Genomic DNA, 23,323 nt, shown 5'->3' with positions numbered 1-23,323 from the left:
CATGATACAGCTGTGGAAGCAGTAATCTACCATCAGTGGATGGTAAGCAGCTTGGGGCTTGCTAATGAACCGTCACAACTACTTCTGCTGAGATCTTTTGACCACAACCTCACTCAAACTCCACGGGACTGCTGAATTGTGTCAGAATTATTCACAGAAAGGTTGCAAAGTCAGTATATGTAAGTTACAAGAAGTGTGTATATATAATTAAAAGCAGTAATATAAACAAACCTTTTTCTGAGCACCTTCCTTCTTTTTCTTTTCTTCCTGCTTTTTCTTTTTCTTTTCTTCCATCAAATGTTCCTCTTCTTGTGTTTCTTGTTCTTTCTCCCTGATGGAATAAAGGTTGGGAAGAGCTTGTCAGTAAGACCAAGTTTATCTAGGAAGCTAAACAACCTACTAACCATACTAATGTTGCTAGTTTCCGAACTCTCATGTCTGCAATGGGCTGCTTTTAATGCTGTAATAAAACCATCATGAAAAAGCTGTTCCGAAACTGAAACGTGTAATGAACAAAACAGTAGGGAATGCAAATTCAAAAATAATAGGTCTTATTTGAAACTCCTTTCCTCAAACACTCCAAAGTACTACTTAATATTAGTACGTTCTATGGAAAGAAAACTTGAAAACTTGAAAAAAAGGAACAAAAATAGCTAATGTTGGCTTTCTTTAGCTATGATTCACAACGTACCTTAAAGATTATGCACGAGTACATTATTTTTGAATTATTTTTCTTTTTTCATTAAATACTTAATTTCTCATACACATCAATTTTGCTCTCAAGGGAAAAAACAACTGTAAAACAAGGCCCAGATGAATTCAAATTACCGTATTTTGTTTATTTTCTGTTATAAACTCTAGCTGAAGAATTTGCATGACTATAAAAAGACTGTTCCAGTGTCATCATGGTTAAAACTTAGAACTAGGAAGTTGTCCCAGATCAAGACAAAACTGTATTTGAAACCTCCCCACTTGTGCTTTGTTGTCCCTCACTGTAGTAAGCGGTTGTAACACCAAACCTCCCCCAGCATCCTTCCAAGCAAATACCAATGCAAATAATTCATTTACTTTTCAATAACTATTTTATCTTCTTTGACAGCTCTTTAGGGCCCGATCATTTATCAGCCTTACAGATCTTCTGAGAATACTCTGTTTCTGAGGGGCTGAAACCATTACTATTATTATTGGATTAGATGCCTTCAAATTATTCATCAAGATTACTCTTAGCCTAACTTATTATTGCTTTGCATTGAACTTGCCAAAGCTTACATCCTTCATTATTGTTTAGATTGGCTTTTTTTTCTTTCTTTTTTTCTTTACTTATCATACCTTTTGCTTGCTTGCTTTTACCACAAAAGATCTATTTGGAAGGCGAGCACTTTAGGTACAGAAACAGATACTCTACAGATTCTGCATGAGGTGTTTTCAAGCAGTGCCTATTTTACCTTTTAGCTGTTTCTTTTATTTTCCTTTTGCTCATTTTGAGTTTGCGCATTCTTACACAGCTTTTTAAACACGGAATATTGTGTGGTTTAGGGCTGCAGCTGCTGAGGGGTGATCCGGTTTTTGGCTTTTTCAGTTGCCTGCAAATAGGGATTTTGGCCACTGTAGACACTTTAATGCTTACAGAGATCCTGCACAGGGCTCCAGACTAAACCAAAAGCAGCTTCCCTTTCCCTGTGTTTCCCAACAGTAAACATTACAGTAAGCAATTCAGAGGTCTAAAGACAGGTGTTGGTGCCCTTTTCAGACACATTAGGGTATCCAAAGTATTTACAGAAATGACAGGTATGGTGAGTTCTGCAGGAGACCCAGTCTGGCAGAGCAGCTGGAGGCCAGGCACAGCTGGGGTGCCTGCTGCACCACTGCAGCTCAGGACACCTGAGGTGGCATCAGGCAGCTGTAGTTTGAATACCTCAATCCCTTCCCGTCACAACCCAAAATTCATCACCCGCATGACTGCCCAAACACACACCAGTTTCCAAGGGCCACGTCGCAGACACAGCGCTGTAAATCTGTGCTTGAGGAGCACTTGCTTTGTAGAGCTGCAGATAGGTATCCAGATCACACAAACACTGAATTTGGGATGGGTTTAAAACTGCAGATTTAAATGGATTGTTCTAGGGCTTTGCAGAAAGCAATGACTTACACTGCCAAAAGGAGCCTAGTTGAAACCGTAATAATTTGACTTTTTTCCCGTTAGCTCAGTAGAACAGAAGTCCCCTGGATTTCAGTAACTACAAAGAACAACATCCACTCCCTACGTTTTCAGTGCCCCCTGCCTAAGTCCTACCAGACTCTACAAAGCCCGTGTCTTCAAGCGATCTGTCCCAAGCTGCCAGACTACTACCAAGGCAAGTTCTAGCCTTTTTTTGTTTTATTAAAACAGCAGGTGACTGAAGCAAGTCAGCGCAAAGTAGGAAACTTTTTGGTTTCCTCTTGCTATGACTTAAGTAAACCGATGATCTTATAGCAATTCCAGAACACCACAATTATATTCAGATCCCTTTTAATAATCAGTGGGGTATTAAAAACAAAACAAAATAAAAAACTAAAAAACATAGAAACCAAATACCTAGAAACCACAACTGCTTAATTTGCAGTTTTTTTTAAACTATGAAAGTATGTACTTCCCAACTTTCTTGTTAGGCTTTTTTTTTTTTTTAATACCAACTTCCTTTAATCACTGCCAAAGTCTCGTTGCTTAAGTCGGACTCCAGCGCACACATCTCTATTTGTCCTGTCTGTCAAAATCTGCCTTTCTGTCCTCTAAAGCTGGTTCTGTTTTGACATTTCCCAAGCACTGCTAGGTGTCATTCCCTCCCTTCTGCAGGTAATACACTGTATCAGAGCATTTTCTAAATGAAAGAACAGCAAACATTTTGCTCCATTAAAAATACAATGTATTTTATTACCATATTATCATATCAATTACAACATAAGAGGTAGAAGTGCCACTCCTAGTGGAAACCTGTTTTTTATTTCATTTCTGAGTTTAAAATAGCCTCAAATTAACTCAGAAAATGATACTATAATTTTTAATGGAGTTCAATTTTCAAAACTGATTTACATAATGACACTTCTGAATACATATGCTTTAAATATGCTTAAAATAGAAATAAAGCTCCAAGTGGCCTCTCAGATGGCAACTCTTGCTGTCACTTCTAGGCAGAAATTAGTCATCTAAGAGCAAAACAAAAGGAAAACAATAAAAACATTGCTATATAAAGTTTGATTACATTGTCAAAGCCATGTGTTGTAGTTTTACTTCCTGAGTGACAATTTAATCTTTATTACAGGAAACATGCTAAAAAAATGAATACAAAGCTCGTGATTTAAACTAGAAGTGTCATATATTTGTATGAGTTTGCCTTTTTCATATATATATAGATCTGAAGTATCAAAATCATGGGGGATTTTTATAAGCACAAATCAGCTTTACTTTAACATCAAGTGTTGGTTTAAAAATTGAAATTAGCTTATTAAATCTGAACCTAAACCCAAGGCTATCTTTAAAGTACTCAAGCTTAGGAAGCTTGCTCAGAACAGTAAAGCAAGATGAGAGGTCACAGTACAACGCGAGAGAACTACGGTTACTTTGAGTCAGTGTCTATTATACAAGGGCTTATTTTTTCCACTAAAATAAGCAACAAATCTAGGTGGATTTTATTTTTTAAGCTAAATGAAAACTCGAGTTTTCTACTTGCATCAGGCATGGGATCACTTTCACATCTGCAAGTGCAGCTGGCATTTTGTGCCAGCACCGCAGTGACACTCTAACAGGATTCTGCAACAAGCCTTTTGGGGATATCATATTCTTTCACAAACTTAAAGCAGAGCCTATCCACGTTGTTAGAGGCAGGGTTATTGCCCATCCAGTGCCTTACTTCAGACATTTGGCAACAGCCAAGGACCAGGCAGAGGCAAGGCCCTCGCCTGCCCCTCCGCGCCCCACAGCTCCAAACCCAGCGGCCTGAGGGATTTCTTTTGCATGTATTTAAGCTGCTGAGGGTTTCTCTATACACAAAAACGGTCTGGAATGCTGCTCTAGCACAGCATCTGTGATCATGGTGCCTTTGCCTGGTTCAGCCCAATGAGGGAATAGCTCTAGTACCTGAAATTCCAGCACAGCTCTTCTGCTTCCTGCGTCAGCAACAAAAGTTGCTGTTACTGACAGAAATCCTACACATTACCTACACTTCCTTAAGTATTACTGTGGTTTTGACTTCCCCCACCTCACAACAGGGCACCAGGTGCTTCTGAACATGAGCATTTGTTCTCAAAGCGATTGGGGGGGGGTCTTTAAGCTAAACTTGCATGGATGCGTGAGGCAATCGTGGCCCAAAGGCCTTCTGGAGGCCTCTACAGGAGCACGTGCTGGTAACAGGGGGGTCTGGACAGCACAGGCATGAAACACAAAACAGCCACCTAGCATGGTACGGTTTCAATTAAAAACAAAGAAAATTACTGTTCAAAAGGTTCTTTAAGATCTGACTCCAAAAGGTCAGAAAGAAGTGGCTGAGATCGTGAAGGCAGAACACGGCTTAAAGAGTAGAAACGGAAAAGGGAAAAAACACACAAAATAAAGGGCAGTGAACACTGGAAAGGCAGGTTTTGATTGCTTCAGGACAACTGAAGAGCACTGTCACACAGGAAAAGAGGTGATAAGTCTTGGAAATCACACGAATCCAAAGGTGAACATGGACACCCTAACCTGAAGGAGGAGCAGGGGATCACCACACCACCAGGGCTACCACAGGGGCTAAAGCAAGGCTCCATGTCCACCTGCTGCTCCTTGGGTTTCCTCTGGTGTCCTAATTCCACCCAGCCCTCCATGACCCTGCTAGAGGACACGCCGGGGCAAGGCAAATTGCTGGCAAGGCTTCAGAAAGTGCCAGGCTTTCCCCCTTGGAGTCTGGGCTTTTGTTAATCAAGAAGAGTCAAACCAGTCCCTAATTACGAGCTCTCCAATCACCTCAAAACCAGAAAGCGACACACAAAACTAGGTCAAATAAATAAGAATGAATATAAAAAAATTTGTACAAACATGGGTACAAAAATGAGGAAGGTCAACAATCAGCTGGTGCTGCGCATGTAAAAAGTAATAGTAAAGCAATCTCTAAGTGCTTCTGGAATAAGCAGGGCAATAATTTGTGATACTTTGTGGAAAAAGGGGCCTCTAGTGACAGATGATAATTGAAGGCCGCAGTGATGGCCTTGCTCTTCCTGCCTCAGTCTCCACTGAAGGCTGCCACCCACCCGAAGTGGTGCTGTGCGTGCAAGGGGCGACAGCTCCACGTGGGGACTGGCAGAAGAAGAACAAACAAAACAGAAAATGGAACTAAACACTTTACTACCACTCCAAATAGGAGATTGGGCCAGCAATATAAGAACAGCTTAAAAAGTCCTCAGAGAAATTGTATGTTTTTCCACTGGCTGGGCCTGATGCAATTTACTGTAAGAACAACTGTGTCTAAGTCCTCACCAATTACCTTAAAGAATCTGCAGAAGATGGATGGCACCCTACAAGACTAACAAATGGCAAAGATTGTGCCTATAACGTAAAAAGGGAAGGCGTAAAAACATCAGTACCAGCTAACAAGGATTTGTGAAGAAAAGCTACATCAAATCAGCCTGATTTCTTTCCCCCCTATGGCATAGCTACAGGCATTTTTAACAAGGAAGAAAGGGGATGCAATACAGGTAATTTATTGACTGTTCAAGCAAAATGTAAAGCTTTGTTAATAAAAACACAGATGCTTTATTCATTTTCAAAGAACAAGGTAGGGACCGTAAGCTAAAAGAAAATACAGTAAGATGCCTGCAAAGCAAGCGGACTCAGCACTTCCCCCTCCAACAAGGCAGAGCACCACTGGGTTTTGTTGCAGTACACACGTGTCCAGCAGCTTTCAGTAGTTTATTAATCACTTTGCTGCTGGAATAACGTGTGTGTTAAATTTCCAGAAGATGTTAAGGCATGGGGCTGCAAAACATTTAAGGGCAGAATCCAGAACTGGATAAACTTGAGGTGTAGTGTGAAACAAAGCGAAGTGTAATGCAGTAGGAGATGCAGGGCACCAGGTTCAGTAGGGATAATCATGTGCCTCAGTACAGCAGGGGGAACAACTGCCTGAACACCAGCTTTGGGGAGAGAAAAAAAAAAGTTTTTACACCAGATCTTAAACCAAAGGCAAGGCAACAATGACACAAGCAGTCAGGAAGCCATTGCTGGTGTAAGAAGTCCAGTTTTGAACAATGTGCTTCAACAATTTAAACTGCATGGAACTTTCCACACTGTAGCATTATAAAAACAAACAAACAAACATTAGGAGACATACGAAATCTTTCTAAACACATTTGTGGAGAGTAAAGAGAGTATCTGAATAAAGGAATACATTTTTATTTAAAAAAAATAACACCAATACAAGGCCAAAGTGACACAAAGACAACTAGTCTGGAAATAAGAGGCCACTACCCATTTGTGAAGTAAAATCCTACAATATCCTTTCACAGAAATTAATAGGGGAAAAGCCCTCAGCTACAGCACTATGTGTTACATGTGTAGGTGGGATCATGCAGCTTGAAACTAAACCCTGTAACTTGAAAGTCTGGGTGGAAAAAACTTGTGCCTGTGAAGAGTCATAAGTGAAGCTTGAGGAGCATTTCTGTTTGACCTCAATTTATGACTTATTAATCCCAGGCTCTGGGGTTTCCAGCTGCCAAATTACATTCCTGTCCTGCACTTGTCACTCCTTAATACATAATTTGACTTGATGGGATTTCTCCCTTCATCTGAAACATCAAATTATCATCCACGGCTAACTGTGGGTCTGGTACCTTATTTTTCCAGTATCTGGTCAACCTCTCTCGAAACGTGGAAGGCAAAGCTGCTCGCCTAGCAAGAGCGATCGATTGTCTGACTTCTGAGGCCACCCAGAAATTCCACCAAAATTCCTGCACAGAAGCCGACCTCCATAAGACTATCCTCGATCTTTCCTTTTACTCTACAATGCTGTTTTGGCTCCAGGTCTTCTTTGTGTGCATTTTTATTTGTTTTCATTTGATTTGTTTACAAATTACTGTAGGTACCTTCAGGCCTATGACACTCTCTAGACCCTTGTCCGCAGCCACCTGTAACTGCGAGGGCTCAGACATGATCCCCACAAACCCCCTTCCAGGCTCTTTTGAAATCTCAGCCCCTTTTCCTAAGGTGCAAGACATGCACAGACAACTTAACTCATTGCTGAAACCTGTACAGGAGCATAACGAAGCTGTCATTTAGAGACACACCAGAAACACTACAGCTTTAGCTGAGAACAGGATGTGAAAAGCGCCATATTCAATTAAAATATCATACTGAAACTATGGGGAGATTATAAGGTTGCCCAAGAGACCGAGTTAATAATCTTGCTCTTACAACCTGTAAAATAGAAATTCCACGACCGGGAGAGAAAAAGAGCGCTTGCCTTACACGCCTCGGCCAAAGGCTGCATCTCCAGCGGCAGCAGTGTCCTAAACTGGGCCATTTTGGACTCCTGGTTGAAGAGCAATTACAGCCTGACAGCACGGCAAGGAGAGCACCGACTGCTGCTCCCTGCAGGACCAAGGCTCTCGCTGGAGGCTTCCAGTTCACCCAGCGTTACCGTGTGACCCTCCTCCATACACACATAAGATAAGCAACCACTGAAGCAAATTAGATTAGAATAAAAATAAAGCAGGCTCAATAGCAACTATCATTCAATTGGAGATTAAAAACAAAACAACCAAAGAAACCCACACAGCTGCCTGGCCTTGTTCTAGCCTCTGCTAGCTGCCTACCAGTCACCAGAAGCAGAGAGGAAAATCTCAAAGAAAAACCCTTTACAAACAGGGAACGCAGGGTAACTGTAACGGGTAGGTCAGATGTCCGAGGCTCCCTGTTCGAGCACTGCCCCAGTCCCAGTGTATGTCTGTGGGGTTTGGGGGTTCTGTTTTTCAGCTACAGACTTCCTTTTGTTCGCTCTCCTGGATTGTTACCAGATAGAGTACTAATGAGAGTACTAATGAGAATGCTTCAATAGCTGTGCTACGCCTTCATTATGAAGTAGTGAGTGCAGACCAAGTGGATTTGTACACCAAAACTGGGTGCAGAGGCCTTGACAGCCACTGTGCCCCATTCCCAGTGAGTTTATCACTTGAAACTACATCCAGTCTGCCCCCAGGTACCAAAAGCTCACTTGTGGCAGGAAAGCACTAAATGCACGCTTGGAGCTCGTCATCCAGCTCAGTTCCATTTAAAGGAATCTGCTTTTATTTAAGAGCAATTGTCATGCTCAGAAATGCCCTGTAATGTGAACTGAAGCACAGTATAACTGAGGGTAATCACAAAGTTTGCTTAAACACGACACTGATCCAAATTAACACTCCAGCACAGATGATCCTATAGGGCCCAACGCTGCTGTCACACAGGCACGCTGCCCCTTCTGCGGAGGCGCTGCTCTCCACAGGGCATCCCACTGATGCACCTACAAGCTCTGCTCCGGGGCAGCCAAGTCCCTGGTAGGGAAACGCAGGCGCAGGCTGGAGCACGGCACACCGAGCCTCTTCCTTACGCACCGTTCAGGCACGAGCCATACCAGAACTCACCCCTCCAGCCTGCTGAGAACACCCCAGCAGACCAGACCTCAAGCACCCCACCCTGTGCACTGCTCAGCCTATGCAAGGATCGAGCAAAGAAATAAGAAAAAAAGAAAAAAACACCCAACCAACCAAAAACCAGAAGGGTTTCCATTACATTCACCACCTAACACAGGCTGTGAACAGCTAGAAACATGCTATGAGCAACATTCCCCTCCCCCAGCAAACAGAACCGACTCCTCTCTTGGAAAATTAAGCTCCAGACTACGAACAGTGAGCACAACGAGACTCAGCTTCAGTGCTGCCTCCCTCCCAGGCCGGCCGATATTTACCAGCAGCTGATGGAGCATGTGGTGCGGAGCTCTTCCCCAGTCTTCCTGGGACATAATACACAAAGGGAAGCAGCTTTGCAATCCAGCAGCTCAGCAAGAGCGCAGCCTTTTCGTCTTTCCCAAACACTATGTTTGCTATTTTGGCTTCTACGACTACACGAGGAGATGAGAGCTCTGTGCCAAGCGAGGCAAAGCCCCCACGCCAGCCAAGTGCTGGGCTAACTACCACCCATCGACTGACCCAGGCGCAGACACAGCCTGTGGACAAGGCTCCGGGCTCGAGCTCTTTGCCTGGACCTGCAGAACACGCAGGGCAGCGCTGCTTCCTGCGGGGAGGCTGCAGAGGAGGAGGCCAGGAAATAGGAACAGGAGCAGCAGCTCCGCAGGATGTTTTGCCCCCGGGCTCTCTGCACAAGCTGACTGCTCCCAGAGACGGGGTCGGAGGGACACGGCCAGGCACAGAACAGCTTCTGTGGAGGATTCCTTCAAGCAACACAGCTGAATGCTTGTGTTTCTCTCTTAACAGACAGGAAAGGCACGTTTACATTGCTAGAATGATGTACAGTTTTGCCTGTAGTGCTTCCAGTGCCCCAGTCCGTATTTCCCCCTTTGCATCAGTCGTGTGCCAGCACGCAGCTATTTACCAGCTGTGCACGTGCCCGACTTCAGCACAGACCTATCTGCGACCTCCGCAGGCCTCCTCCAGTCCACATTGTCCTATGGTGCCAAAACTGGTCCAGAGCCAAGCGGTGGGAGCCCGTGGAAGGGTCTGTAGGCAGGTGGCATCCTGCTCCACCACCCCTGAGCACCTCTGAGCACAAAAGCACCAGGGAGACCATGGGCACGGCCACGGCCCACGAGGCAGGATGTGCCTCCAGGTCTAGAATTGGGAAAAAATAAAAAACAACGCTATCCCTCACCATGTAAGAGCTCCGAATGGTCCTCCACGGTACAAGCATCACCAGCAGGAGGTAGGATGGAAAAGGGAAAGCAGATTCCTTGCCGGAGCCAGGAGGACAGTAAGTTTAATGGGAACGCGGAGACAGAGCTGCAAGCTGTTGTTAAAGTTTATTCCTTTAAAAGATTTCAGAATACACAAACCCTCAACATCCTCCTTCTGCATTTTTAAATATGTTGGGTGAGCTCATTGAACATTCAAGTTGTTGTCTTCGAGTTTTCCAAATACCATTCTATTTAAAGGCACTGTGAATAGGGAATTCAATTTATCAAATGAATGAAAGAAGAATTCTTAGCAGGAACCCTGGTGAGCTAATCAAGAGTCACAATAAAATGTCAGGGGTCCTGGAATTCTCCACAGGAGGTTAACACCAAATGGGATGTGAGTAAAGGAAGACAAAACATACTACAGACTAATAAACTGTACTCAAAAATTGTGCACTGCAAATATACGGAAGTTTAAACAAATGAAGAAAATACTGGGTTTATGCTCTTTTTAATACATCCCTCCTGTTTAACTGCAAAAATCAAAACATTGCCCTCCATGAACATTTCTTTCAACTTAAGGATAATACGTTTTGCATCAGTTTAGCTTTTGTTCCAGTGCATCTTCAGCTGCAATGCTGTTTTCAAAGCTACTACAGCAATACAACACAAGTTAGACAAAAAAAAAACATGTTGCATTACTGTCTAGCTAGCCTTAGGCTGGAAATGAACCCACAGATTTCAGAACAAGGCTTGCTCTATTGGCCAAATATTGAGGAGGCAGAAAGGTCTAGGCTAGCACCTCCTCCACAGCTCTACCAAAGAATTTAAAAGATTAATTCTGTGTTGCTGAAAAGGTAATCCTTATTTCCATTACATTCATAGAGTTTGAAAGTTCTGTTTCTCCACCTCGCTTTCCGATATTAAAGTGTCTGGGCACCAATTCCTGCTGATAATAAATCTAGCAAGTGACAGCCAAACAGAGCATTTTCATTTTATATTTAACTGTCAGACCCATGATCAGAACAGCCTGTGGGATCCCATGTCTCAGCTTAGCAAGCGAACTGCCTCTCCCCATGAGGGAAGACGAAAGGGGGTGAAGAGAGAGTTGGGGAATGGAAACAGCCATAAACGATCTTCCAGGACAAGAAAACCAGCTGCAGTAAACACCACTTTGGAAATCAATTTAGAGTGAATCACAATCCCAGTAATGACTATTTCATGTCTTCAGTTAGTCCCCGAAATGCCCAGGGGAGCAAATATCCTCAGAAAGATAGTCAAAATGTCTCTACGCGTGTTATCTGATCAGCAGAAGCTGACAGAATTCCAGAAAAATCAGTTCTTGCTTGCCTGGATGCTGACAGAGGGGCCGGGGCATCACAGCTGCGATGCCGTTGGACTCTCAGAGCATCGCAGCACCGCCCAGCCAGCCCGGGCTGGCAGACACCATCTCTTCTATTTTCTGCAAAAGGACAGGGTTTTCTGCTACTCTAATTCATCTACAAGTTTGGGAAGAACATTTCATCTTCACCAATGCAATAAAAACAACCGAGGGTCCTTCTTTTTAAGCAAATAGTTACGTAAGCATCCACTCAGTAATACAGCCACAGCTCTATTCAGTTATTATGCTTAAGTGTAGTAGCACAGCATCAAGACTAATGAGTTCTTGGTACCCAATGAGACTTAATTGGATTGTTCTAAAAGTGACAGTTTCAAAAACCTTGATTAGCAGCAGAACTATCACAGAAGTAACAAATATCACACGTTCATAAAGCTCTAGTGAGCCCTGCAGAACATCTTTCACAACAGTGCTATTTATGCAGTCTCCTCGAGTGCAGCAATCCTGCTACTGTGACAGCCCAAATTTAGTTCCACACCTGCACCAGACACCCACATTTTAGGATGATATTAGAAAATCTCAAATACCATTTAGGTTGCCACTACTAGGCTATTGTACCAGAAGAACGTGTTATTTTCCACATTCATTCATTTTTAAACGACTTTAAAAGATAAACCTCTTTATAGTGCATTATCAGCTAATATGACAAAGAGAAACCAAACACTTCCACACGCAGGAAAACGCAGAGGGACATTAAAAAGAGATGTGATCAGCACTCTGATGCCAACAGGTTATTTTCAGCTGCCAGCGAGTTTTTGCAGCGTCACAAAACCAGGAGGAGGTACAACACCGTCTGCACGACATCAGAGACGAGGCAGAAGCAGACCTGCAGCGAGGTAGTGGCTTTTTGCAGCAAGGTAAGGGCTTTTTTGCAGTGAGGTAAGGGCTTTTTTTTGCAGCAGGGCAATGCCTTTTTGCAGCGGGGTAAGGGCTTTCATTTGCAGCCAGAGCAGCTGTCAAGTGACCCATCCATCTCAAAGCTGAACATGGGGCAAAATTCAGACTACAGGTGTTGGAAGCAATTCTCCTAGATTAAGTATGCTTGTGCAACTGAGCAAAATATTAAGAGGGAAATTGAGACCTGCAAGCAGAGACTGGTTTTGGTAGCAAGCTACCTGAAGAGTCCTCCCTAACTTACATGCACTCCTGCAGGCTACGCTTGCAGCGTTAGGAAACCAACTTCACCTTTCACACAAGCACAACCTACAGGGCTACCCTTAGCGCACTGAGCTCAACCAAAACCACTGCAAGCAATGCCCGAGACCTCCTCGGGTTTTCTGCTAACAGCAGGGAAGGAATGGCAGCAAAATGGCAGGCAGCACAGCACCTCCTGCACCCCATGGCTGGCTTTCTTGAACGTTGAAGTGCTTCCTGTGGCTGGCACTGCACCCCACCACCCTACTCCTTTGTTTCCCAATAGCCAGCTCCTGTTTAAAAACATCCCTGCTGTCAGCGGCCCTGGAATTAGCACCAGCCACCAACGGGAACGTTTGGGAACGCCGAAGAAGGAAGAGGCTTGGGATGGGGCACGGCCGGGCACGGTGCTGCCAGGCTGAGCCTGAAATAGAGCAGGCAGCAGCCAGTCTCGACTCATTACTGATGGGCGCACACGCTGACCACCCAGAACGGCATCCAGGCCACTGCAAGCACTATATATAGCCCCCAGACAAAACAAAAAGCTCTCCTGCTTCGCCTTCCCTCTTGCACAAACAGCAAGCAGCAAGTGAGGTCCAGCAGCACCACGCAGGAGGGGAAGGCATCGCAGGGAGAGCAGTGGCTGGGAGCAGACGTGCCATGCCAGGGGAGTTTTCTGGACCAAGAGCACAACAAAAGGCACTGCTGCCATGCCCCCAGAAAGCCGTTCTGGGAAGGCACACACAGACCCCACTAACAAGAAGCTAGGGAAGAAGTATGGGCCTGCCCAGCAGGAAGATGCCCACGGCAGGCACTGAGCACTTCACAGCCCAGGGTGGTTTTTTCCTGGGGGTGGGGGCTCTGCTTCCTTAAATGAGCCTATGGCTGGTAGCTGCACGATAACTACTTTGAGATCTATAAACATATTTTTCTCTGGGGCTTAATTACCACAAAGGGATGCCAATCGACTTGACAAGTCAATTTTTCTCCCAAATGAAAAAAAAAAAAAAAAAAAAAAAAAAAAAAGATGTTCTCTAGCAATTCAGTGCTTATTGCTAAATGGGAAACAGAATCACACGCACAAACAGCCACGGGATAAATATCAGCTATTTTGAAGACAAAGCAATAAGCAATTGTTAACATTTCTCATACTCTAGCTTCCGAAACGTAAGATTTCCTGATTGAAATCTAAGTAAATGCGAATCTAATTTTCGGTTTTTCAAGTGGATGTATATTTCAGAGCACAGGAAAGCAAGCTGCAGATCGCTGTTTATTACAAATGACTTCCACCTCCATAGCCCTCAAAGGCAAACTATAAAGCTGTGCGCAGAGCTCGGCAATCTGGGCAGCCAGCCATAAAACATCCCTGCCGCAGCACAGATAACTGCTCTCGCTCTCGAGCCATCCTTGGCTGCAAACCCACAGGGAAGAGCTCCAGAGCGCAGACCTCACCGCCGCCAAGGCTTCTCGTGTTTTATGAGCTCCAACTGCAGCTCCAGTCAGGGCTCGGCTGAAAAATTACAGCGCGGACTCATATCCAGCACCGACTCCGATGGTGATGCTCGGTGCGCTGAGAGCTGCGAGTTATTGCAGAGCTTCAGGGAGACCCAGCGCCCCTCTGTGAGGCGGCTGGGATTTGGGTGGAGGGATGTCACGCTGCAGAAAAAGACAAAAGAATCAGCAGCGCACTTTAAAGCGCTGCTGCTGCATTTTCCACAAACGGTGTGTTCTTTGGTATCATCTTAAAAAGCTCTGCCACCGTTCTGGGCGAGAGCTGGCAGTTTGTTATTATGATCAAATTTAGACGCTTTTACCTTGTGCAGATTTTAAAATACGTTAGTGCCAGAGCAGGAAACTGCACGAGGGAAGTTTCAGAAGATGCAGTTAGCACTGGGTGCTGGGATCCAAGTAAGCTGGCCGTCATTAAGCAGCGATAAAATGAGCAGATCTGCATCCGGTAATTAAGATGTAAAACTAAGCTATGCCTTCGGTAGGCAATTTTCATAAACAGCTCAGACTCCTAAGGCAAGATCAAATAGTACTTTGATTCCCCTGCTTTCACACGTTCAGAAGAACCATCTTTCATTCCACCACCAGCATTTACCAGCGAAGAGACTGTGCAAAGCACATAGATCATTAAGTAATGCAATTTACTGTCACTTCTGGATCATCTCCCCATTCAATAAAGTATACTTCTCCTCTAAATACTATTTGCCCTAGCTGATATCTTCATAATACAGCTGAAAACCTCAAGCCATTATCACTAGAAGGCATCAGCTGATCCTAAATTGGCTAGACTGCAGCGTCACAGGCATTTAAGAGGTTTCCTTATCATTCATCTTTAATAGTAAGGGATCGACAGGCTCCTACCTGCAGCTTCTAGGCCAAAGGGAACCCTTCTAATGGCATTACCGTTATCTTGTCATCTGAATTTTAAACAATTAAAACAATAGCACTTTTGTGCTGCACATCTCTTCTGTAACCAAAGATGATAAATTTTTAATCGCTTCTCGTGTTCGAAGTCTTACATAAAGCACTGATTTTTTTAAATTTTTTTTTTTACATAAGCAATGTGCGTCCTGCATTTCGGTTGCTACACCTTCAGAAGCAGCAAAGACCCGAGCAATAGGCACGGCGCATTTTGTTTACTTCGGGAAGGATTGGCCATTTTATTTTTAAACCCGCAGCTCTCGTAGCCAGCACTATCTAGCAATTCTTTCCAAATGAAAGCCTCTTTTTACTAAAGCAAAGGATGGCTCCACCCCTGACCTCCTCCTTCGGCTTGTTTTGGAAAGGGGCCAGATGACAGCATTTGGAAAAGCGCATGTTTATCTCGGCAAGGCCAGCTGCTGAGAGGAAATAAATGTAAGTTAACATATTATCCGGTCCCACATACACCGCTCTTGGTTAAGTCGTAGCAGCTAAAACTGAAAGTAAACTCCTCTGTTGGGCTTTTAATAACGAGCTTGCCACTAACGAAAAAAGGTCTCTGCGTTGCATCTGAATTGATTGCAGAATTGAGGTCATTCTGAGTTAACAGCAGGCAGTAAATCGCTGCCATGATGAATATAATTTCCCGGCCTTTCTGAATGAAGCGAGTAAAAAACAGCAATAGGAGGTTTTACTTCCAGGCTAAGTCACAGGCGTACTTTCCATACGGTTAACGTTCAGCAACAGTTTTTTACGATACAAAAAGATGACAGCTTCTGCTTAACAAAACCTTTAGCCTTACCCTGTGCCATTGCTACTCCAGTTTGCTAAGGTACTGAACTTGAAAGCTTTGAGAACTTCAACAAAGGAGTTTCAGGCTGAAAGTACTCTCATGCCCAGTTATTCTATTCCTCATCTTAAGGAAATTACACCCTATTGTTTTTCAACGTCTTAAAATGCACCTTCAAGTAAAAAAAAGGATGGAATTACCTTTCTTCCTTTAGACATAAGCAAAAGATCATGAAAATCATCAAATGCATAACTTGTTACTTAAACAGGAAAAACTATTGGGGAAAAAAAAAAATACAGGTGGATTTTGCATTCATCCCAGCAAGCTCCAGCAGGCTCTGGAGCAGCAGACAGGGTAAAAACCTCATCCCACTCACAGGGGATCAGAGGCAGGTTGTGAAAGACCCAAAGACATCCATCTCTGCAAAGCCAGCCCGGCTCAGCCGTGAGGGCAAACCCCAAAGTCACCCAATGCTTCTGACCACTGCAACAAGGCTCGAGGGCAGCATCCCAAAGAAAATCCCACAGCCCTGTGCCAGCACAGAAGTGGCACAGACCAGAGCTTCCCCCATAGGGCTGGGGAACCAACGCTCAGCATCACACCGAGCAGCCTCCAAACCACCCCCGGGCTGCAACAGCCCTACCAGCACCCACAAACCAGCCCTGTAGGACAAACCAGCCCTGTAGGACAGCACACTGCCTGCTTAGACCAGCTTCTAGTCCCAGATGCACCCTCATGGCTGTCAATGCATGAATCCGCGTGTACAGAGGACAGAAACATTAATAAAGCCTCATTATTTGGTCCTGCCATCTGGGAGGGCTCTACGAAGCCGGCCTGCCCGCGTCCTCATTGCTAGGAACAAAATGTGGGGTCAGAAGAGGGGCTGGCTCCAGGGACCCCCTCGCCCCCGTGACCCCCAGCACCGTGCAGCTGGGCACCGCCATGGGGACAGCTTGGGGACAAGGGGACTGGGGACGTGCCGCAGTGCTGCGGGGTCCCCGCTGGTCCCTGCATGGTTCAGCTCCGCTGGGCAAGCTCCCATCGACCTCATTCACTGCAGCTGCCTTTGTGGGCTCGGGGTGAGGGGCAGAAGAAGCCAGGTTAGCCCAGACCAACGCAGGGCTCATCCCCCAAAACACCAGTGGTCCATCAGCAGAGACCCCAAGAGTCTACAGCAGCTCTGCCAGCTGGTGGGTGCAAGCCTGGCATGCCCATTTTACCATTTCGTGAGTAATTCTGGCCAAAACAAGGGCAGAAATGGTGCCCTAGGTAGGGGTGCACCACCAGCACCCCCTGAGCCCAGGGACCTGCAGCTGTTTGGGGCTGCGCCCGCTGCATCCTCGGGGTGCACCTGGGGAAGTGGAGGGGCTCTGGGGAGCCCCAAGGAGCCTCTGGGGAAACACCAAGCCCTGGCCCCAAAATGGGGGAAAGTGCCCCAGAAGCGGGCTGACGTAATAACGGTTATTTCTCGCTTCCAGGTGGCTCCGCTGTGAACAGGGGCGACCTCCTCGCTCCGGTGTTAGCAGCACAGGAGCTGACCGCGGCGCCTACGGCTGATGGAAAGCGGGTGAAAAAAAACACAAAATGTGCACATCCAGTACAGCCCAGTAACCCCCAGCAGGACCGCCACCTCTGCACAAAGGGGACCCCAGGAAACCAAACACCAAACACCATCTCCCCCCCCCTTTCCTCCCCTCCCTCCTCTTCCTCCCCTCCAGCCCCTTGGCTCAGGGTGGCACACGCCAGCACGCCTGGAGGAGAAATGACAGCAGCTCCCACCGTGCCAGGAGGCGGGGGGAAAGGAGGGAAAAAATAAAAAGAAGCGGATCTGGAGCTGGGGACTCGCAAGGTTGAGCCACCACCGGGGACAAAGCTGTGGAGCACAGCCCCAGGAGTTTTGGGGCTCGCCTCGGAGGGACGCGGCGTGCCCCCGGGGGGCGGTTTTGTGCACGGAAAAATGGCAGATGGAAAAACAGTGAATGCATTCTGGCACGCCTGGAAGTATTTTCAGAAGTTTCGAGGAAAAAAAAAAAAAAGAAAAGAAAAGTGGGTGAGATAAAGGAGGGGGTGAAACGTTTTGTGGTGTGGCTGCTTCGCTGACTTGGGGGGGGTGAAAGGGAGGCAGCCCCCTTCCACCTCCAACTTAGCAGGCTGCTCCTGCTACCCCTGCTTACCTTTTAGTCTTTTCTTTATGGGGCTCTTTGGCAGCTTTCGGTTCAGTCTTGCTGTAAGGAAACGAGTGAGTATTTTGTCTACCGTGTAGGGGTCTTTCTGACGTGTTCCTCTCTTATTTTAATGCTTTCTCTTATTTTTGTTTTCGTAAGTGTACCCGTAATTTCACGAATCTGAATACGAAAAAAATCTCACACGGCCAAAAAATTAAGTTTTTTTGTTGTTGTTGTCGTTCGTTCGTTTATACACCCCCCCCCTTCCAAAAAAAAAAATAATTAAAAATAAAAATAAAAGCCAGAAGTCTGCCACACAGAAGAAAACCCAAGAGCTCAACAGGAACACGCTGTCCACGCGGAGTCGCCAGGAGCCTCGGTGGTATCCAGCCCGGAGGAGCGCAGCCAAGGCAGGTCCAATCCCAGAAGGAGCTTTTGATTTCCAGTGGAGCCCAAAAAATAAAAAAAAAAATAAACCTCGAGACGGAGAAACCGAGACCCGGAGCCCCCGGCTAAGCGGCCGCGGGAGCGCGCCTCGGGGTCGCGCCCGGCTCGGCCCCGGGGCTCCGGGCTGCGGAGCGGGGCGGCAGCCGAGGGGGGGGCTCAGTCCGCATGGGGGGGGCACGGGCAGAAAGTGCAAATTAAAAAAAAAATAATGAGAAAATTAAAAAAAAAATAAATGAGGAGAATTCGGGGAAACAGTTTCGTCGTGTTTTGGGGGAAGAGAGGAAAAAAATAATAAAAAAAATATGGATCCCCGCTCCGGAAAAAATAAAAATTAAAAAATTAAAAAAAAAATAAAAGAAAAGAGGCAGAGGGAGGCCGGGAGCCTCACATGGGGCTGCGGGGTCCCACCGAGCCCGGCGGCAGCGCTCTGTCCGTCTGTCCGGCCGCCTGTGTGTCCGTCTGTCCGTCTGGCAGGAGGAGGGAGGATCCCGCAGCCGATCCCGCAGGAAGCAGCGGGCGCGGGGAGGGGGCTCCGGGGGAGGAGGATCCAGAGGAGCCCCGGCAGCAGCAGCAGGAGGCGGAGGAGGAGGAGGAGGAGGAGGAGGAGGAGGAAGGGCCCGGCAGGGGGAGCAACGAAGGGAGGAGGAGGAGGAGGGGGGGGGGGGGCCGCGGGGCGAAGCCTCGACGCTGCCTCCTCCAGCAGAGCCTCGGCTGCAGGGGGAGGCCGGGGCGGCAGCGGGGGGTCTGTGTGTCCGGCTGTGTCCGGCTGTGTCCGTCGGTCCGTCCTTCCCCTCTCTCTCTCGCTCTCTTCGCAGGCAGGAGGGGGCCGGGCTCAGCGCCTCCGGGCCGCCGCTGCCCCGCTCCTCCGCGCTGATGCCTCCGCAGCCGCCTCCAGGGACACCACGGGCAGGGACAGGGCCAGGGCCAGCGACAGCGACACGAGCGACACGGACACCGCGGGCACCGCCGCCACCACCGCCCCCGGGCGCAGCGCAGCCGCCGGTGCTGCCGCCGCGGCCATTTTGTCGCGCACTGCCCCGAGCCCCGCCAGGCAGCGCCACACCGAGGGGAGGCTCCGGCGCGCGCCGCCCCGCCCCGAGGCCACGCCCCCTTCCCCCTCCTCCTCCCCCTCCTCCTCCTGCTGCCCCCTCCCAACGCCCACGTGACCGGGGAGCCCCCGCCACATGCAAATGAGCGCGGCGGCCGCAGCCAAACGGAGCGCAGGGCGCGCGCCTGGCCACGCCCACAATGGGGCGCGCGCCAACCCCCCCCCCCGCGGGAAAAGGGCGGCGGGGCGGGAACTGCTGGGGGGGGGGGGATGGGGGGGGGGGCTGTGCACGGGCACCCCCGTGCAAAGGGGTCTGTGCACGCACCCCCCCCCCCCCGTGCAAAGGGTGGCCGTGCATTCGTAATCCCTGCCCCCCCCCCCCCCCGTGCAAATAGCACTCTGTGCATGCACCATGCACCTCCCCCCCCCCGTGCAAAGCGGTGTCCGTGCATGCACCCCCTCCCCGTGCAAAAGCGCGTTTGTTTATGCACCCCCCTCCCCCCCCGTGCAAACTGGCATCCGTGCATGCACACCACCCCCCCCCGCCGTGCAAACGGCATCGATGCATTCCTAAACACCCCCCCCCCCCCGTGCAAACAGGCGTTGGTGCACTCGCACACACACCCGCCGTGCAAGCAGGCACCGATGCATTTCCCCACACCCCCCCTTGCAAGCTAATGCTGCAAAAAAGCATCAGTTGGAACAGTTCCTTGCTGGGGGGGGTGGACACAGAGCAGCCAGGGAAGGCCAACGGAGGGGGCGAAGCACGGCCCTGCTGCACCCCGGGGTGCTGTGGGTGCCCCCGCTGTGCCAGCAGGGGCAGCCCCGATGCGTGCACCCCCCTATGGCAGGCTCTGAGCAGCTGCACCTGTGCAGATGGGTGCAGGCGTGCAGCAGCCAAATGCACCCATGCATCCGTGCCATGTGTGCCCCGACGCGTGTGCAGCGCTGGCTCAGCCCCTACGCACGGGTCTATAGGGCCCGGCCACCCTACAGCGCTCCCCGGGTGCACAGGGCTGCCCCGGTCAGCCCGGCCCCACGGCCCCGTCCCGTGCTTTGTGCCCGGGGAAGGGCGCAGGGCCTTTCCCAGGGATTGTTTTTCCCCACGGGATCGAGGAGAGAGTCAGGGTCTCTTGCCAAAGTGCCGCGGGGAGGAAAGGAATGCGAAAATGAGTCATTTTCGCTGCGAGTTGTTGTGTCTGGGTCCGGCACCAGGTCCTCCCTGGTTCCCTCTCCTCTGCTGCTTCCTTTTCCCCGTTCTGCAGGGCATGATTTTGGGAAGCGCAAGGCAATCTAGAGCCTGACCCTTAATTTGTGCAGCCCATTCATGGCGCTGTGAGCAGGCTGGGGGTGAGGGCAGGGCGCTCGCTGCAGCGGGATGGGGCCAAAGGGAGCAGTGCAGCCCGGGGCATCTCGGCTCATGCCCATGCCGGGCACCGCAGCCCCCTCGCAGCTGTCCCTTGACCACTGGAGGGAGCCCATCTTGTGCCAGCGCCACCCGAACGCAACCTGGAGCACAAAACCCACAGCCCGTGATGCTGCCTTGGCATCGGAACAAAATGTCTTGGGGAGGCCGCGCCGCGACCTGCTGCCACGCACGGCGTTGTAGGAATCAGACCTAAAACCCCATTCTGCTTCATCAAGGCAAAGGAAGGGGAAAAACAAGGAAGAACTAAGATTTTTTTCCCTGTTTTGAATCCGGCACCATTCACAGGAGTGCTGGTGGCAGCCCGCAGTGAAGCACGGGCGCCCTCGTGCCCCTTGGCTCGGTGCAGCTCCCGGGCGTTGTGCAATGCAGCTCGGCACCCGCGGGCTCCATCCCGCAGCGGCCACCCCGGGCAGCACGGAGGTTGCCACACTGCTGCTTTCGACAGCGCTGCTGCTCGCCGAGAGGCAGAGGCCCCGAGCACACGGCGCGGCCAAGCCCCGCGCCCTCCCTCCTGTGTGCACGCCAAGCGCGGTGGAAGCGCCTGGCCACGGTCACAGCGTGCCCCAAGGAGGCTGCCCCGGCCCCAAAACCCCGATGGTTATTGCCCAAGGGAACGTTCCTGGTCAAATTTGGCCCAAAATTGTGAACGTGAAAATATTTCTAATTCGAAACACCCTTCCAACGCGCAGTGATTTCCAAGAATGGCCAGCTCCGCGGGGTGATGCCAAGTTGCTGGAGACCCTGAAATGTCAAAACAGAATAAACCTGAAAGTGATTTGTGTACTAATATGTGTTCTTGGCTCTGGCAAAATTACCATAAGAGCATGACGTAACCTGAGCCGCAGACACAGAGCGCCCATTGTTCCTGATACACTGGGTTCTACACCGCTATCTGCAACGGGTAAAAATTCCCTCTAGGAAAGCAACCATTTCTTTCTACCTGAGCTCTTTACCCCTAAATACAGGACTCCGTGCTATAAACCCTCAATTCCTTTCCTGCTTTGCTCTCCCTGCAGCGTTTTGCCCCAGTTTTTGCCCTCCAGGCGTGCTTGCAGCCCCGGGGCTGTGGTGCCCGTTGCAGACCCAGCGCTCCGGGCGCCCGCTGCCGCCTTCCCCCGCCCCGCAGGTAACCTTCTGCTGGCACGCCTGAGTAGGAACAGATGTGGTGTGGTGTGAAGGGAAGCAAGGCGACGTGTGATGCACGTGGCTCGCTGCTAGCAGGGGAGGAGGAATTCCTGCCGCTTGCAGACCTCCGATCTCCTCGGGTCTTGGGGAAAGGGCTGGGATTAAAATGCTCGTAGGGCGCTGGGCACGTTGAGCCGATGGATGTGAGGGTGAGGAACTAAGCGGGTTTTTCACGGGTTTCCAAGGGAGTTTTGGATGTGCAAGACACGGTGAGTCCATTTCCCCCCGAAGGATGCAGCACATCCTTCCTGGCCGCCCTCCTAGCACACTGCATCGTGAGGGTGAGCGATTAAATGAGCTTATAGATCCTTCTGCTTACGGAAACACTGATTGTAATAACTTAGACTTCTCTCCTCTCATTTTTACCCAGGAGGAATAGCGGGACCATGGTGGGACCATGCCCTGGTGTCAGACAACCAGCCCCGGGGCAGCTGGGCCCAGCTGGAAGGGTCCTCTCCGTGGCACGGTGCCCGTGGGGCTCTGCCAAGGGGGCTTGGAAAGCTCTGCACCCCACAAAAAGCTCTGCACCCCACAAAAAAAAAGCCCCGTGCCCCACGTCTGGCCCAGGCACTCAGCCCGAGCACAGCGAGCAGCGGGGCAGGAGCTGGAAGCCCACCTCTCGTCCTGGGGTCGGCCGCGCTGCTTCCCCCTTTCCGCACAACAACCGGCAAATGCAACATCTGGATTCAATTCCCTCCCCAACCTGCGAGGCTCCAACCTGTATTTCCCGTGGGAGAGATGTAGCACGATGCTAAACAGCAGTCTGGTAAGGGGGAAAAACAAGGTATTTTTTATTCTTGCTTTCCAAGCAGAGCTATTGTATAAACAAGAACACGAATGTCCCGAGGCCAAAAAGCAAACAAGAAGCGCATGACTCTCTACCCTTCTTGCCACGGCACACAGCAGCTGTGATAACACGTTCTGCTTATTATCAATAGCTGTTTAACATTAAATACATAATGTGCCCCGACCAGAGGAGGCAGAGCCCAGGACTTGACCCTATAGCTCGCTCCGGAGGAGAGGAAACAACATTTTAGTGGTTGTAGCACGTGAACACAGCTCCCTGTGTCGGGTCTGTAGGCTTGAAAACCGTGCAGGGATGTGTGTTTCCCATCGTGCTCCCGATGGTAGGAGTGTTTCCAAGAATGCGTTTCTCTCGCTCTGGTTTCTGCATTCGTGGCCATCACTTGTAGGCAAAGGGATGAAAAAAATAAGCCAGAGGAATGCGGTACTTTTTCCTAGAAGCCCAGAAGGTTTCCCAGAGCCTCCTGAAGGCTGCCAGGTTTTGTCTTCACCCCACAGGGAGCCCCAAGCAGGCACGGGAAGCACTGGAGCTATTTTCACGATGTGCTCGGTACCCAGCTGGCTTCGGCGCTGCGAGTCTCAGCCTGAGCGAAGCGGAGCGG

General features: G+C 49.0%; 1 protein-coding gene across 3 annotated transcripts in view; it reads right to left on the bottom strand.

Moving 5' to 3' along the window:
• TNRC6C (trinucleotide repeat containing adaptor 6C) overlaps window positions 1-19,299 on the bottom strand; it is a 100,675-nt gene extending 81,376 nt beyond the window's left edge. For all 3 annotated transcript variants that reach the window (XM_084298565.1, XM_084298566.1, XM_084298567.1), the window contains exons 1-2: window positions 17,818-19,299; window positions 232-331 (exon numbers count right to left, since the gene is read on the bottom strand). In XM_084298565.1, coding sequence (XP_084154691.1) covers window positions 232-294 — 63 coding nt within the window. In that variant the 5' untranslated portion in view covers window positions 295-331; window positions 17,818-19,299. The remainder of the gene's footprint in view (window positions 1-231; window positions 332-17,817) is intronic.
• Between the last annotated feature and the right edge of the window lie 4,024 nt (window positions 19,300-23,323).

This window comes from Netta rufina, assembly GCF_964035555.1.
Source record: "Netta rufina genome assembly, chromosome: 19".
Lineage (NCBI taxonomy): Eukaryota > Metazoa > Chordata > Aves > Anseriformes > Anatidae > Netta > Netta rufina.
This window is presented reverse-complemented; position numbering and strand designations above follow the sequence as displayed.